The following is a 13,490-nucleotide window of genomic DNA, read 5'->3' as shown; positions in this document are numbered from 1 at the left end:
AAATTGCTCAGATTATTAGATATTTTGCCTGGACTATAATGTCAAAATGTTTGATATATATATCTTCTATTATTTTATAGATAAGTACATGGATTTAGGAAATAAGAAATGTACCCTTAGACTCTCAAATATAAAATGTTGGTGGTATGAATATTTCTTATTTATTCCAATCATTACTTTTGGTTGGACTAATAACCTCTGTCCTATCCACATGGCACTGATTAAACAGAGATCTGTACCTATCAGTTTCTTTCATGTAATAACTTAAAGAAGGAATTTCTTTCATATAATTAACTGAAGGAATGCAATGTTGCTATCCCAGTACTTCCGTCAAACACCTTTGGGAGTTTTTATGTCTCCACAGCATAGATTCAGTCATTTAACATCAATGAGGTTCCTCCTACATAAATGGCATCTAGAGAGAAAGACTTTCTTGAGAACAAATATACAGAAAATTTCTGAAACATTCTTATTCCCCATTTTTATCACTCATGGGAGAGATTTTCAGCTATCAGTATCATTTTATCCTATGTGGTAGGCAGTAACCTCTCAAGGATACCCACATCCTAATCTTTAGAATTTGGGAATGTTGCATGGCAAAAAGAAATGAAAGAAGCAAATAGAAAGAGGCATGTTAAAGAACTACCCTTAAAATAAAGAAATGAGCCTAGGTTTCCCAGGGGAACCCAGCATAATCATAAGTGTTAATTAATGTGGCAGAGGGAGGCAGAAGACTCAGGTTAGAAAGTAAATGTAAGGAAAACTCAACTGGCCATTACTGGCTTTGAAAATGGAAGCAGGTCATGAGCACAGGCTCATGGACAACCTTGAGAAGCTGGAAAAGGAAAGGGAACAGATTCTTCCCTAGAGCATCTGGAAGGGAACCAGGCCCTGCAGACACCTTGGTATTAGCCCAGTGAGAAAAATTTTGGACTTCTGACCTCAAGATAATAAACTTGTGTTGTTTTAAGCCACAATGTTTACGGTGACTTCTTATAACAGCAATAGGAAACATATATTGAATTGAAAAATAAGGCTTAAGTGTGACCAAATAATCCACCTTTCCATTAAGTTTTAAAGTACCTGATTAATCAATCATCATTCAGATCTCAGAACTTTTACAAGAGTTAGCAAAAATGATGATGCTAATCACGCATCCTTGCTCTTAGAGATACAAACAGTATTACCAAGAAATGACAAAGTTGTTCATTTCTTATTCTTCATGTAAACCGATAATGTATGACAATTAATTTGTGTCATCTTAAAAATAAAAGCAATTGTACATATTATTAAATGTGAACAGTCTTAGTCTGGCTAAGTAGATAAAGCAATAAGCTTATAAATTACCTTACTAGCCAACCATTTAATATGAGTAACCTGTTTCCCTTCTAAATTCCTTGTATATTACTGTCAGAGACAAGCCACTTGGAAAATATCCAAGTTTTGTAGTACATGAAAACAGCAAAAAACAAACTTATTTTTAGTGATTTCAATGGAAAGTAAGCTGAGATTATTTCTGAGCTATGACAAGATATTAAGAGTCAAGCATCTCAGGAACATTCACATACCAAAGAATTATTATTCAAGTCCATTTTCCCAGCAAACGGCCCCCAGGTTGTTCCCACAGGAAGTTGCTGCCGACTCTGTATTTTTCGTTCCCCATCTTTCTGAAACACCTCCAGCTCTCCTGCAACAAGGAAAACAGAAATGTTTAGAACACTTACACCACCTGTGTTTCAACGATAGCTGCCTCTTTTTGTGTTTGCTTTATATGCATAATATTCTCAGGACTCATATAAACAGAATCAATTACACTTGTCTGAAAAAAACAACTGACCTTATTAATCCTGAAAGAAAAATAACACTCCTTATAATTGTCCTTAAAATTATAATCAAATTTAGTCCAATTTCTTTTTTGCACATTTTCACATATTATTTACTGAAGTTCAGTCTTTAAGAACTTGTAATAATACTTCCTCAAAAAGCACTGGTCCAATGTCAAAACAGGGTTAAATTTCTTAAATTTATTTCAGACTCTTGGAGAATAATATCGGGAGGTATTTGAAAGCACTTGATAATTTTTTGAAATTAGTACTAGTTTCAGTGGATAAAATAGCTACATGTACAATAAGTAGCGACGCTTGTCTTCTCAAATAAAAAATGTTTAGACAAAATTGTTACTTTTCTCTGTTTAATATTTTGAGTAGAATTTTATGTTAACAAAAGGGTTTAGACAAAAACACTTAAGGAATCCTCAGGTTAGGACTGTTTTCTTCCTTTCATTTCCTCCAGAATAATATTTTGGAATCATTAAAGAGGAGCAAGAAATAAAGACAACATAAACAACTGAATAAAGTAGAAATTGATGCAGTAACATTCAGGAAAAAAAAATTGAGGGCTCCAAAACTACAAACAAGGCACATCAGCGTAGACATGGTTTGAGACAAACAAACAAACAAAATCTCAATCAGGAATTAAAGTTTCTCTCTAAATGATTAAATTGATGATACTTATACCCTGACAGTATTGCTGTGTCATTTACCATACAAAAAGTTTTATATTTAAAAATCATATCTTTGGAATGGAATAAAATGCATTAAACTACTGCATTATCTGAATGATATATAAGTCATGGTAGGTACATATGATGAAGTTGTTGCTTTGACTTCTTCTCAAGCCAAGAGCTAATTTGTAACATGTAGATTCTGTCTCAATGCTTTTAAAAGCAACACATCATCAACTTGAGTTCAAATACCTCCTCTTTATTTCTCTTTATTTGTTTTACTCTTTTAGTAATCAAAATACCGGACATAACTTTACATGTTTATATTATTGCTTATCCTGAAAGCCAAAATCAAAGTACATAAACTATAATCAGTTAATATATTGTACAATGGTTAAATTGTCTCCATTATGAAATATAAATTTTCTGACTAGACAATAAAGAAGAAATGTTCAGAACAATTTCATGTTCACAGTCAAAAATTTACTTTTAAGAACTATACTCCATTCTTCTCATGATTCCTTCCTCTACCACCGGACAGCTATACTGAAAATGAAAGAACTCACAAGACAGATACACCACTCCTCAATAGTTTTCATTCTGGTATCCGTCTCAGTAGCTAAAAATGATCAGCAGTGCAAGCCTGACATGGTTGTGCACACCTAAAATCCCAGTCACTCAAGAGGCTGAGCCAGCAGAATTTCAAGTTCAAGGTTACTCCATGGAATTTAGCAAGACCCTGTAAATCATTCCTGGGTTCAATCCTCAGAAATTATTGAACCCATTGGGTCGGGGGGGGGCGGGAAGAACAGCAGTGAGGAAGTTAAATCCTGAAAAAGTTAACAGGTCCAGGCTTCTAAAAGATAGATTTATAAACTGAATACTTTAATGGTAAATAGTATATTAGTGCTCAAGTATCAAACATCAAAGCTTATTCAGAGTCCAGAGAATATGGAATTATAGTAATTTACTTTTGCTGGGTGGTCTAACAATCCCTTTCTGAGACTTTTCCTCTGAAAGTGTTTTTCACAATTGTACAATCTTTTTTGATGAATAGATTGGAATCTGCAGCCTTGTATAGAAACTTCCTTAAAGACAGAGTACAGTTAACAAGCTACTGTGTAAAAAAAAAAAGTCTGTGGGAATATGTTTCTAAACATATGCATGTTCATATGTGATAATGCCATTTAAACCTTTTACGATGAGTTTTCTAGTTGAAAAGAAACTGCCTAATTTCTATCAGATAGGAGTTCTAATTACTTTTTCAAATATGTTTACATTTTGAACAATTTCTTTATGATTTACAAATTAAAAATGAAATGTATTTCAATCCTTCAGCTAAATTTTACTTAAGAGTATTCTTCTGCATAAAGATAATGTCTAAATAATTTGCTTGTTTTTACACGTAAAAAAAGCCCCAGCTATGTCACATTTAAATGTTACCAGAGGAATTGTGAGAATATCTGAAAATCCTTTGAAATAGTAACTCTTCCTTTCTGTCTTCTACTGCCATATTTCATTTGTAAAGGGTTCAGACTCAATCAGTGACTGCTTATCTAGACCTGTGGATTTACAAGCAGGTCTGCCTTTTAATGGATTAACAACTACAAAGTTAGGGCAGATCATAAAGTGATATCCAAATAATTCCAAAGTTTTTGAGATGTCTCTAGCCATGTGTTAAAATTTTAAGGAGACCAAAAATACTTTTATGAGCTCTTAAAGATGACCCCAACACAAAGTCTAGTAATTGCCCAAGCCATCAGTTCATCTTCTCAACTTTATTAGACAAGTAGGCAAAGCTCATTCTCCTTTCTTGCTTACCAAGAAGCTAAACTGAGGTTTTGGGAAGTCTTTTCTATTGTAAAATAGTTTTTAAAAATTCATTTATTCACAACGTTATAGAAAAACCAAAAGCATAGTTCAAATAATTAACATATATGGAGTGCCAAGGCTGAATAGGTTAATGACAGCAACAGAAGTAAGCTATTGTATAAAATGAAGTTATATCTAAATTACATGTTGCTTAAGAGTATGATATTTTAGATTTTTTTCAAAGATTAATCAGTGTCATGAAATAGAGGAAATATCACTGCACTAAAAGTAAAAGGTGTTTAGTACTAACTCTACTAATCAGTTGAATGGCCTTAAATAAGTTTAACAAGTTACATCTGTCCTAAGTTTTGGTTAGCCATTGTTAGAAAAGGGGGTCTTCATTCACTTGCTTCTTAGTAAGGTGTGTTCCCAACTCTGACACTCCATGTTAACCTGGTTTTCTTTTCTAAGACATGATCTATTATAAGAGGCAGAAAGAGCACGGGGCTAGTAAGTCCCAAGTCCTAGGATCAGCTTTTCATTAAATGTATTCTTGACTTGAAATGATCAGACGGCAAAGCTCCAATTCACACCTGATTTGTCTGCTCATTCCTTTTTGCCTCCTTTATCTCATTTATTCATTCTACAAATATGTATTTGGTATCTCTGAAGAACTAGACAGTGAGTTAGGCCCAGGCATAAAGCAACAAACCAAAAAAGCCTGGTTCTAGAACACAGTGCTAGAAAGGGAATTCATATGGCTTGTGGAGATGAAGTTATAGAGCTTAGTAATGATTTAAATTTTAGGAGTTAGGCTAGTGCCCATGTACCCACTGAGCAGTCAAGGGACTGACTGACAATGTGAAAGAAAAGGAATCACTCAAGGATTCTGAAAATTGATGAATGTAAGAAAAGGACTAGAGATGAGATGGAGTTTGTAGGCACCTGAAAAGAAAGGAATTTTCTAGAATGAGAGGCCAAAACCCAGCCTAGAATTGCTTCCAAATTGAATAGGAAAAAAGTAACTGCAATAGCCATGTGATCCCAAGCAAGTTACTTCACTTTCTGTATACCAAATAGGGATTATGAAATCATGCTCCAATGGTTTCTGTGAAGATTAACAGATAACCTATGCAAAGTATTTAATAAACATTTATTAATTCACCAAAAATAAATTGGAGCTAAGCAAACACACATATGCTTTCATCATCATATCCAATTGTTCACCATTGTCCGTGTTCACACTCCTTCCTTGTCACCTCTATCCAAATCACTCTCCATACCTTGACTTACCAGCATCTCCCAGCTTCAACCTTCTTATCAGCATTTTCCCCAGGTTTTTATCAACTCACACTTAAATGACCAACTAGTTTCAATTCACTCCAGCCCCAATTTAGATTCCAAATCCCCACCAGGATAAACTTATTAAAACTTCACTCTCAGCTTGTCACCCATTTATACAAGTTCTTGCCCTAGCTCCCTTTGGACATTTCAACTTGAGCATCTGTCCTTAAATTTTTATCACCATGAGGTTGCTCCACAGTGTCTGTCTGCCTGACTTTTGGGTCCTACTCCTCTCAAGAATGGGTTCTTCCCCCATGCCTTCTTCCTTATCTCCAGCTCAGCTCCCACAATTTTCTGAGAATTGTTCTGCTACCCAGCAAACAGACCATCCTTTGGCCTGCCTTAAGAGACCCGATTAATGTTGGAAGATCAAGCCCAAAGCTGTTCTTTTTCACAAAGCAGCTGTGAACTCAAGAACACACTGAATTCTTCCCTCAGAGTCCCACTGCGTTTATACCCAATACCAGACAGTTTCATATTTAATTATGCCCTAGTGGTGCCCCTGGATAACTTATTCTATCTTGACACGATTACAAATACCTTGATCTATGGATATGTGTTTTACTTCTGTTCATCTGCTTAAGTAATATAGCTTGTGCCGTATGGTATTTGCAAAATACAAGTTGGTTATAATTAATTAGATGAAAAAATTTTGGTAATATCATGTACTTCAATTTTAACAGTTAAAGTTGATTTTAAAATCCAAAAAAGGTTCTCTTAATTTGTCTTCTCTTTGTATTACAGCAATCATGCATTTTATTTGCTCAGCCTTCTGCTACTCTTATATATATTAGGCCAAATGTGAAATAATGAAGCAAGAAGAAAAAGAAAAGCTTCTCTTCTCTGTCCAGTTCACAATTCTACTGTTATCCTTCAGAAAGAAGCCCTATTTTTTTTTTTTAACATACTGGGTAAGTTCACAGAAAATATTTGAGACACATAGGACGGACTAATCAATTTTGGTAAAAGATAATATTGTTAGTGCTGAGGGCTGCTTCCCTTATCTTCTTGATAATGCATACTTTTAAAAGTCTGTGATTACTCAAAGACTTATGATAGCTTCACTTAAAAAAAAAAAAAACTGCCCTAAGTCAAATCACTACCAAACATCCCTCAGCTTTAAAAATATCAATCCAGTTTTGGCCTAAATAAAGAAATTCACTACTTAAAAAATATTTGAAGTCACTAGGGATGCCCTCAAATCTTTTTCGAAGAAAGAGCTATCAAGACATTGTTTTGTCTCTTTTTAATAGAGCTTTTCGATGACTCTTTAGAAAGCGAAGGAGATGAAAAGAGTAGCACACCAAAGAGGAACAGCCAAGATGTGAGCCTTTTAAACAGAGTTATCAGCAATCATGCTTCAACTGAATTAGCATTAAGTTGAAGATATAAACATATATGGTATTTACAGAACATCTCTTCTTAACTCTAGGCACAGATTTCATAGAAGAACATGGTTTCAAGTAAATGAGATGACAGAAGATCATATTTCATTTGCTGAAAATAAATTCTGGATTGGTTTAAACTTGGTTTTAAATATATAACCAAATTTCAAAGCAGACCACATGAATTGGCTCATAATATTTATCAGGCCTTACTATAGCAGAAGGCTATAGCGTCAGAACCCATATTTATATTTTCTTCATGGTTGGAAAACATTATACATCATGGTATCAAACATGGACAGCCCTGAAGTCATGCTGAGTTCAAAAAGCGCTCAAAGATTCTAAAAGTCTCAAAACATTTTCAAAGTCAGCCAAGGTGGTGAAAGTATGGCAGAGCTCTTGCTATTTTATGGTTTAACCATTTGACAGCTGCCTGCCAGATACATGAGAGGGTTAAATCATTTCACTGTTGATTATCTGCACAGCCAAACTACAGTCTTGTCACTCTGAATTTCCTGAGGCTTTACTAACAGCATGTTTCATCTGCATTTTAAGACAAATGGCACCATTTATTTTATGCTATATTGATCCATCTCTAAGCATGGTTTGGCTCAGTAAATGATAGTTCTTCATTGGTAGCTACAAATTGCCTTATAGGGATACCTTTTCTAATTTCCCTTCTCAGTTTTTGAGTCATACAGTCACAACACACTCTAAACTAGTTTTGAACATAAACTTGAAATACGACATTCCCTATTCAAGTACTCCAGTCAAACCCTGATAAATCAGGCTGGCCAAGCAGTGATCTTATCCCTTCTGACTCTTTAATAAATCGAACCTTGTAAGTTCCTACTGTTGGAAGTTGTCACTAAATGAAATTGTGACCTTATCCGGCGCATGAACTTATCCTGCTGACAACTACATTTATTGTGTGGATAAGAAAGGGGGAAAAAAAAGAAAAAAAGAATAAAGAAAAAAATGAGATATTTGATAATTCTGATCTTAGCCATATGTAACTCTAACAGATGGGATCTTTTTGATGTTCCATTAATGATTTGCCAAAGATGACTCTCTACTTAGAGAAAAATGCTCACCCTAGGTAAGTGCTGGGGGCACTGCAGATGGTATTAAAAGAGCATGAAGAGGAACTGGGTGACAGCAGTGAATCAGAAGCTATTAGTCTAACACAAAGAGCACTGAATTAGCTTGTAATTGCACTGGAAAAGATAACATAATGGTGGTGGCAAAATAGAAACATTCCCTTTTCACACAATGCATTCAGTACCTAAAACTCTGCACGAAGACACTGGAATTGTCTAAAACCTAGAGCAACCTAAATCAATGCATTTCTCAAGAATGTAAAATGCTCCCTGGGGCTCTAGTTTTTATGAAGTCATAGGAATCAATGTGTACAGCATTGTTTGGGAAGCATATTTACATGTGTATGCAACCAAATATTGATAGTGTTTACAAACTTAGGAATATTTTATCTTATTTTTCCAACTAGCCTTAAGGATCAATTCTGAGGCTAGATATTCTTTCTATCTATCATAAAGCACATCGAAATCTTCCAATTATCATCATAAAGATAGAAAAATGGTAGAGAGGAAATGCATATGTAAATAGCAATATTATTGGTAATGAAGTAAAAAATTATGGGTGCTTTTTCAAAACACCATGATCTGAAATAACTGGAAAAAATCTCATCTGCATATTCACATACAAAACAAATTTTATTCTACGGAGACCATATTCAAGGTTGGGAAAAAGGAATTCCAATATATGCCCTTGGTTCTATGGTCTATGTAAATGAATAAAGAAGGAGGGGAAAAAAAGATATCACAGGTATCAGAAGATATTTAGCTGGAATGTAACTAGCTCTGACAAATGTTTGGAAAAGTCATTGGAAAGAGGAGCTGCAGCTATTGGAGTCTTTTCAGCTGCTGAAGGAGAAGGGGGAGTCCATACTACTTGCTCAAAAACCTGGCACAGTGTGCTTCTCTGCTGCCAGAAACCCCCTCTGACCTTCCAGACAACACTCCTTGTCACAACAGGCTGACCTAATACCATTTCCTGATCCAAATCTTGAGAAACAGAGCGAGGTTATGTTTTGGGAGCTCTGCAGTGCGGGGTGAATCATCATGGAAGAAAGTGGGCTTGGTTGGTCGACAGAGGAAACAGCAGTGGGATAGCAGTGGCCAGCAGTCAGTGTACCAGCAGGAGGGACACAGAGAGGTCAGGACATGCAGAGTGCTGGTCAGAGAGGGCCTGGTTTCCCTGGGAGGAGAAACTTTGAAGAAGAAATTTGGGATTAAAATCAACCATAGAACCTGTCTGGTAAATGAGGAAGGAATAATTTTTAAAGAACATTTGGGATAAGAACATCAATGAAAATCATGGTTGTTTATGGTTGTAAATTTTAGTTCATTTTTTAAAAATTTTAGTTAATTTTTGTTTCATACTTAGCCAACATGTACTCAATTGTGTGCTTTCTTCGTGGGTTATAATGATTAAGAAAATAGTTCCTTTACAAAAGAACTTACCACAAGTAATGGCTGATTTTTAATGACCACACATATACTCTTCTGTAACTTAGTAGATACTGTCTTAGCTCTATGCCTATAATAAACTAAGATATAGTCATATTTTTCAACATGGTGAGAAGATTTAGATGGAAATGAAAGGACATGTACTGACAGGCTTGGACAGAGAAACATTCTTAGGTATTGATTGCAATAGAATCAGTTTTGCCTAGAAGAAAGGTCTCTGTGTGAGGCTTTAGTTGGGAGTGGTGAGTTGACTTTTTGGTGCACAATATGAGAAAAGCAAATGATGGCAGAATGATATAACAGATGAACAATTAACCTGGGAAAAAATTAGGGCATAACTTTGAAAGCTCTTTATCTAATCCAAAGAATAATTCACTGTTAAAAACTCTCAGCCCATAATAGAAATGTGTAGACGACCCATCTAAAAGTAGTAATCCATTATAGATTTTTAAATTTTTATTTAGAGAACAATACAAAAAGTAACACTTGATTATATTTTTTAAAAAAAAAAAAGAATTGAAAAATAAAGTGGAAATAGAGCCCTAAAGATACTTGACATATTACTAATGAACATTAATCCCTGGACTCTATTATCTCTAACACTAGTACCATTTCACCACATATAATATTGAAATGTTCCAAGAAATCCCTAAGTTTAAGACAATAAATCCTAAGCAGTACTAAATACTAAAACAGTAACTATATCACTTTCATATTCTTTTACTGTGTGCCACTTTCCATGATAGCAATATATAATTATTTAGTTTGAAATCATCTTAATTCCTAAAGGATCTAATTTCTAGACCATAATACTGACCCAAAGTTGCTTATTTCTCAAGTTTGAACTTTACATTGTTGAATATGTTTTTGGTTTCACAAAATACTTCAGAAAGTCAAATTTCTAAAGATCAAGCAAACCATTGTCATTTCCTCATAATTCAGGAGACATTTATTGATGCTTATATATTTCCACAATTGTATATATTTTAAGTTACATATAAATGACAAAAAAAAAAAACACTGAAAGCAGACTCCTCAACACTGCTTTTTAGGGGCAGCACATAATCAATCTTGTGTATTAAAGCAGTTGGCTGTATATTGTATTTATGAAAATACCCATCCATGTTACATTTAAACCCAATCGTCCTTTCAAGTTTCTCTGCCATCTTCTGACAAACACTTTCCTGATTGACACAGCCTCTGTGTCAGGAGTCCATAGTTGATTTTTCCCTTTCAAGTCTTACAGAATGAGATTTTGTTTTAAGTCTCATATTTTTCTTCTGTTTCTCCCTTACAATACCATCTGCCTATATGCAACTTTTTAGGTACCTCCACAGTGCTTTGTATCTAATAGGGATGTACAAAGGACATACAGAAGGTATAATTTTACCATTGAATTTATTGGGATGGGGCTCAAAGCTAAAGGGACTTGAATTTACAAAATCGGTAGTGATATAAGATTCCAACCCTCATTTTCTGACCCTCTTATACTTTATCAGACTGTCTCTTCTAAAAAAAAATTAACAACTTAACTAGGTGGAAGTATTGACCTCAAGCCCTAGTATCATATCAGCAGCCATTACAGTGGATTCATTTATAAGATTAGCTGCCAGTCAATTTGGAAAGCAGAATGTGCATGCCTGAAGGACAGGGCCACAGGGCAAGTTCTGAAGGAGGCAAGGTGGTTGGAAAGATTAAAAAACAAAAAACACTTGGAAAGCAATGCAGGAAGGAGGGTGGTAAACTTATTATGGGATTATCAGAGTTCAAACTAAACTTTTACATTTCTCTTCCAAAAGTTTCAGAAAGAAGAAATCTAAGATACATGTGCTTAAGACAAGGGACTTTCCCCTCCCAACACTGACAATGATTCTTCAGAGAAAATATTCAGTTATTAAATAAATAAGTGGGAACTTGTCTGATTAAATATATCACTCATTGCTAGCATAAGAAATTATATGTTTTAAGTTTTCCTTTCCAAGAATACACAGTATAAAAGACACTTGAACATACCCAAATGATTCCCCATTTGCATTGATACACTTTCTACAGAGATAATTCTAGGATGAGAAAATGAACAGTCATTGCAAATGAGCTAATGTGGTGCCCTCACTTTCTAGTGCTGAACACACCCACTGAGTTAAGTGTGACTGTTTCAAATATATATATGGTCTTCTTCTCTTCTCCTCTGTTTTCCTTGGCTTTTCCCTTCCCAAAATGAAAATGAAATAGGACTATGTCAGAATTGAAGGAAGGAAGAAAGGAAGGAATAAACTAAGGAAGAAGGGGCAGATAGCTAGCTGATATTATAACTCATAAGTATACTTTTGATAAATTCAGCATTCTCTGCTCAGATCTAAGATTTCATCCTTTCCTTCACATAGAAGGGGCTGCATCTGAAACCATCATTTCTGAGAAGTGGTCCCAGACAGTGAACCTGGACATATACTCCTTCAGGACATGGACCAGTACCCCAACAGGAATTAAATTTCTGCACACAGAATTATTTCCAGAATTATTTTAGACACAAAACCACATTCAACTGAACTTCATCTAAATACACATTTGCTCATTTAAAAGGATTTGTTAAGTACTTATAATGCTGAATGCAATGTGGGATCCTAGAGATACAAACAAGAACCTAAAGCACATTTTATGTGACTTATTCTAATGGTGGTGAGATAATTATGACCTAATATAAGACCATAGCATAGCTTTTGGGAAGGAGTACAAAATAAAATTTGACCATCAAGAGAAAAGTTCTCCTGGAGGGAATCAAGGATGGCATCTCAAAGGGAAGGCTGTCAAAGAACTAAAGCAATATAGACACCCTTTGAACAAATCAGTAAAAATCATTCAAAAATGAACACAATACAATGTTAACATGAGTATTTAAACAGGTTTATTATGTCACAAATAAAACTGTTTGTGAGACAAGGTTCATGAAGGAGAACACATTGCCTTGAGATGAAATGACTGCTATGTCAGAGAGCACAAATGGCTGGCATTTGTTGTGAGAAGCAGTTCTAAGACCACAGAAGTTATAAATAGTGGTAAGAGTTTCTATTGTTCAATTGCTGTAGCTAGGTATGTCTTAGTCAAAGTGATATTTCTAAATTTTTTTACAAAACATAAGATGGCTTTAACTTAAATAACATGACCCTTTTATTATATGATATTCTTATTATATTAAAAAAACTTACTTTGCTATTTTTTGATGGTTTCATATGATGTTGAGATAATGATCCTGGAAGCTATCACCTCATAGCAAGCACTAATGATCAGAGATGTGAGCTCATCTGTAAGTGTATCTACTGTGTCCTCTCAGTTTACAAAGCTTGGAGATAGAAAATCCCTTTTCATCATTTTTTCTTATGACTGACTAAGTGAAGCTCTGGTGAGCTGATGAAGGACTAATGGCATGATGCTTGGCATCTAAATCAAGCACCCAGGAGTGGGCGCAAATTATCTAAACTATGCATATGATGAGAGAAGTCGACTTCTTTGGTTTAAAAGAAAAACCTATGTATTTAAGATCATGATTATTGTTTGATGACTATATCAGAATACTCAAATAGTTTAAAGGTATTAGATTTAAAAGACATTTGTAAAACTCTACTATGACAGATGTTGCCTGCTAATATCAAGAGATTCCATAAGTATCTGAAGCCAGAAAATATGTTTGGAATAATGTATACCTGCTAAATATGAACATGTTTTTATTTTAAAAAGAAAGATGGGTATAAATGCAAAAAAAAAAAAACTTACTATAAGCTGCCAAATAAATCAGTGGTGTCTGATATTCTCTGTAGATTCACTGACTTAATTACACCCAAAAACAGTAGATAGCATTTTGTATATCCACTATGGTTTCTTTATACTGTTCATCTTAAATAT

The 13,490-nt window shown here is 34.6% G+C and overlaps 1 protein-coding gene across 2 annotated transcripts in view; it reads right to left on the bottom strand.

The window, feature by feature from the left end:
- Positions 1 to 13,490, bottom strand: part of Zfpm2 (zinc finger protein, FOG family member 2) — a 426,462-nt gene that overhangs the window by 213,400 nt on the left and 199,572 nt on the right. For both annotated transcript variants that reach the window (XM_076835469.1, XM_076835470.1), the window contains one exon: positions 1,569 to 1,687. In XM_076835469.1, the coding sequence (XP_076691584.1) occupies positions 1,569 to 1,687 (119 nt within the window). The remainder of the gene's footprint in view (positions 1 to 1,568; positions 1,688 to 13,490) is intronic.

Source organism: Callospermophilus lateralis, chromosome 16 (genome assembly GCF_048772815.1).
Source record: "Callospermophilus lateralis isolate mCalLat2 chromosome 16, mCalLat2.hap1, whole genome shotgun sequence".
Taxonomy (NCBI): Eukaryota; Metazoa; Chordata; class Mammalia; order Rodentia; family Sciuridae; genus Callospermophilus; species Callospermophilus lateralis.
Note: the sequence above shows the minus strand (reverse complement) of the source record. Positions and strands in the feature narration are given on the sequence as shown.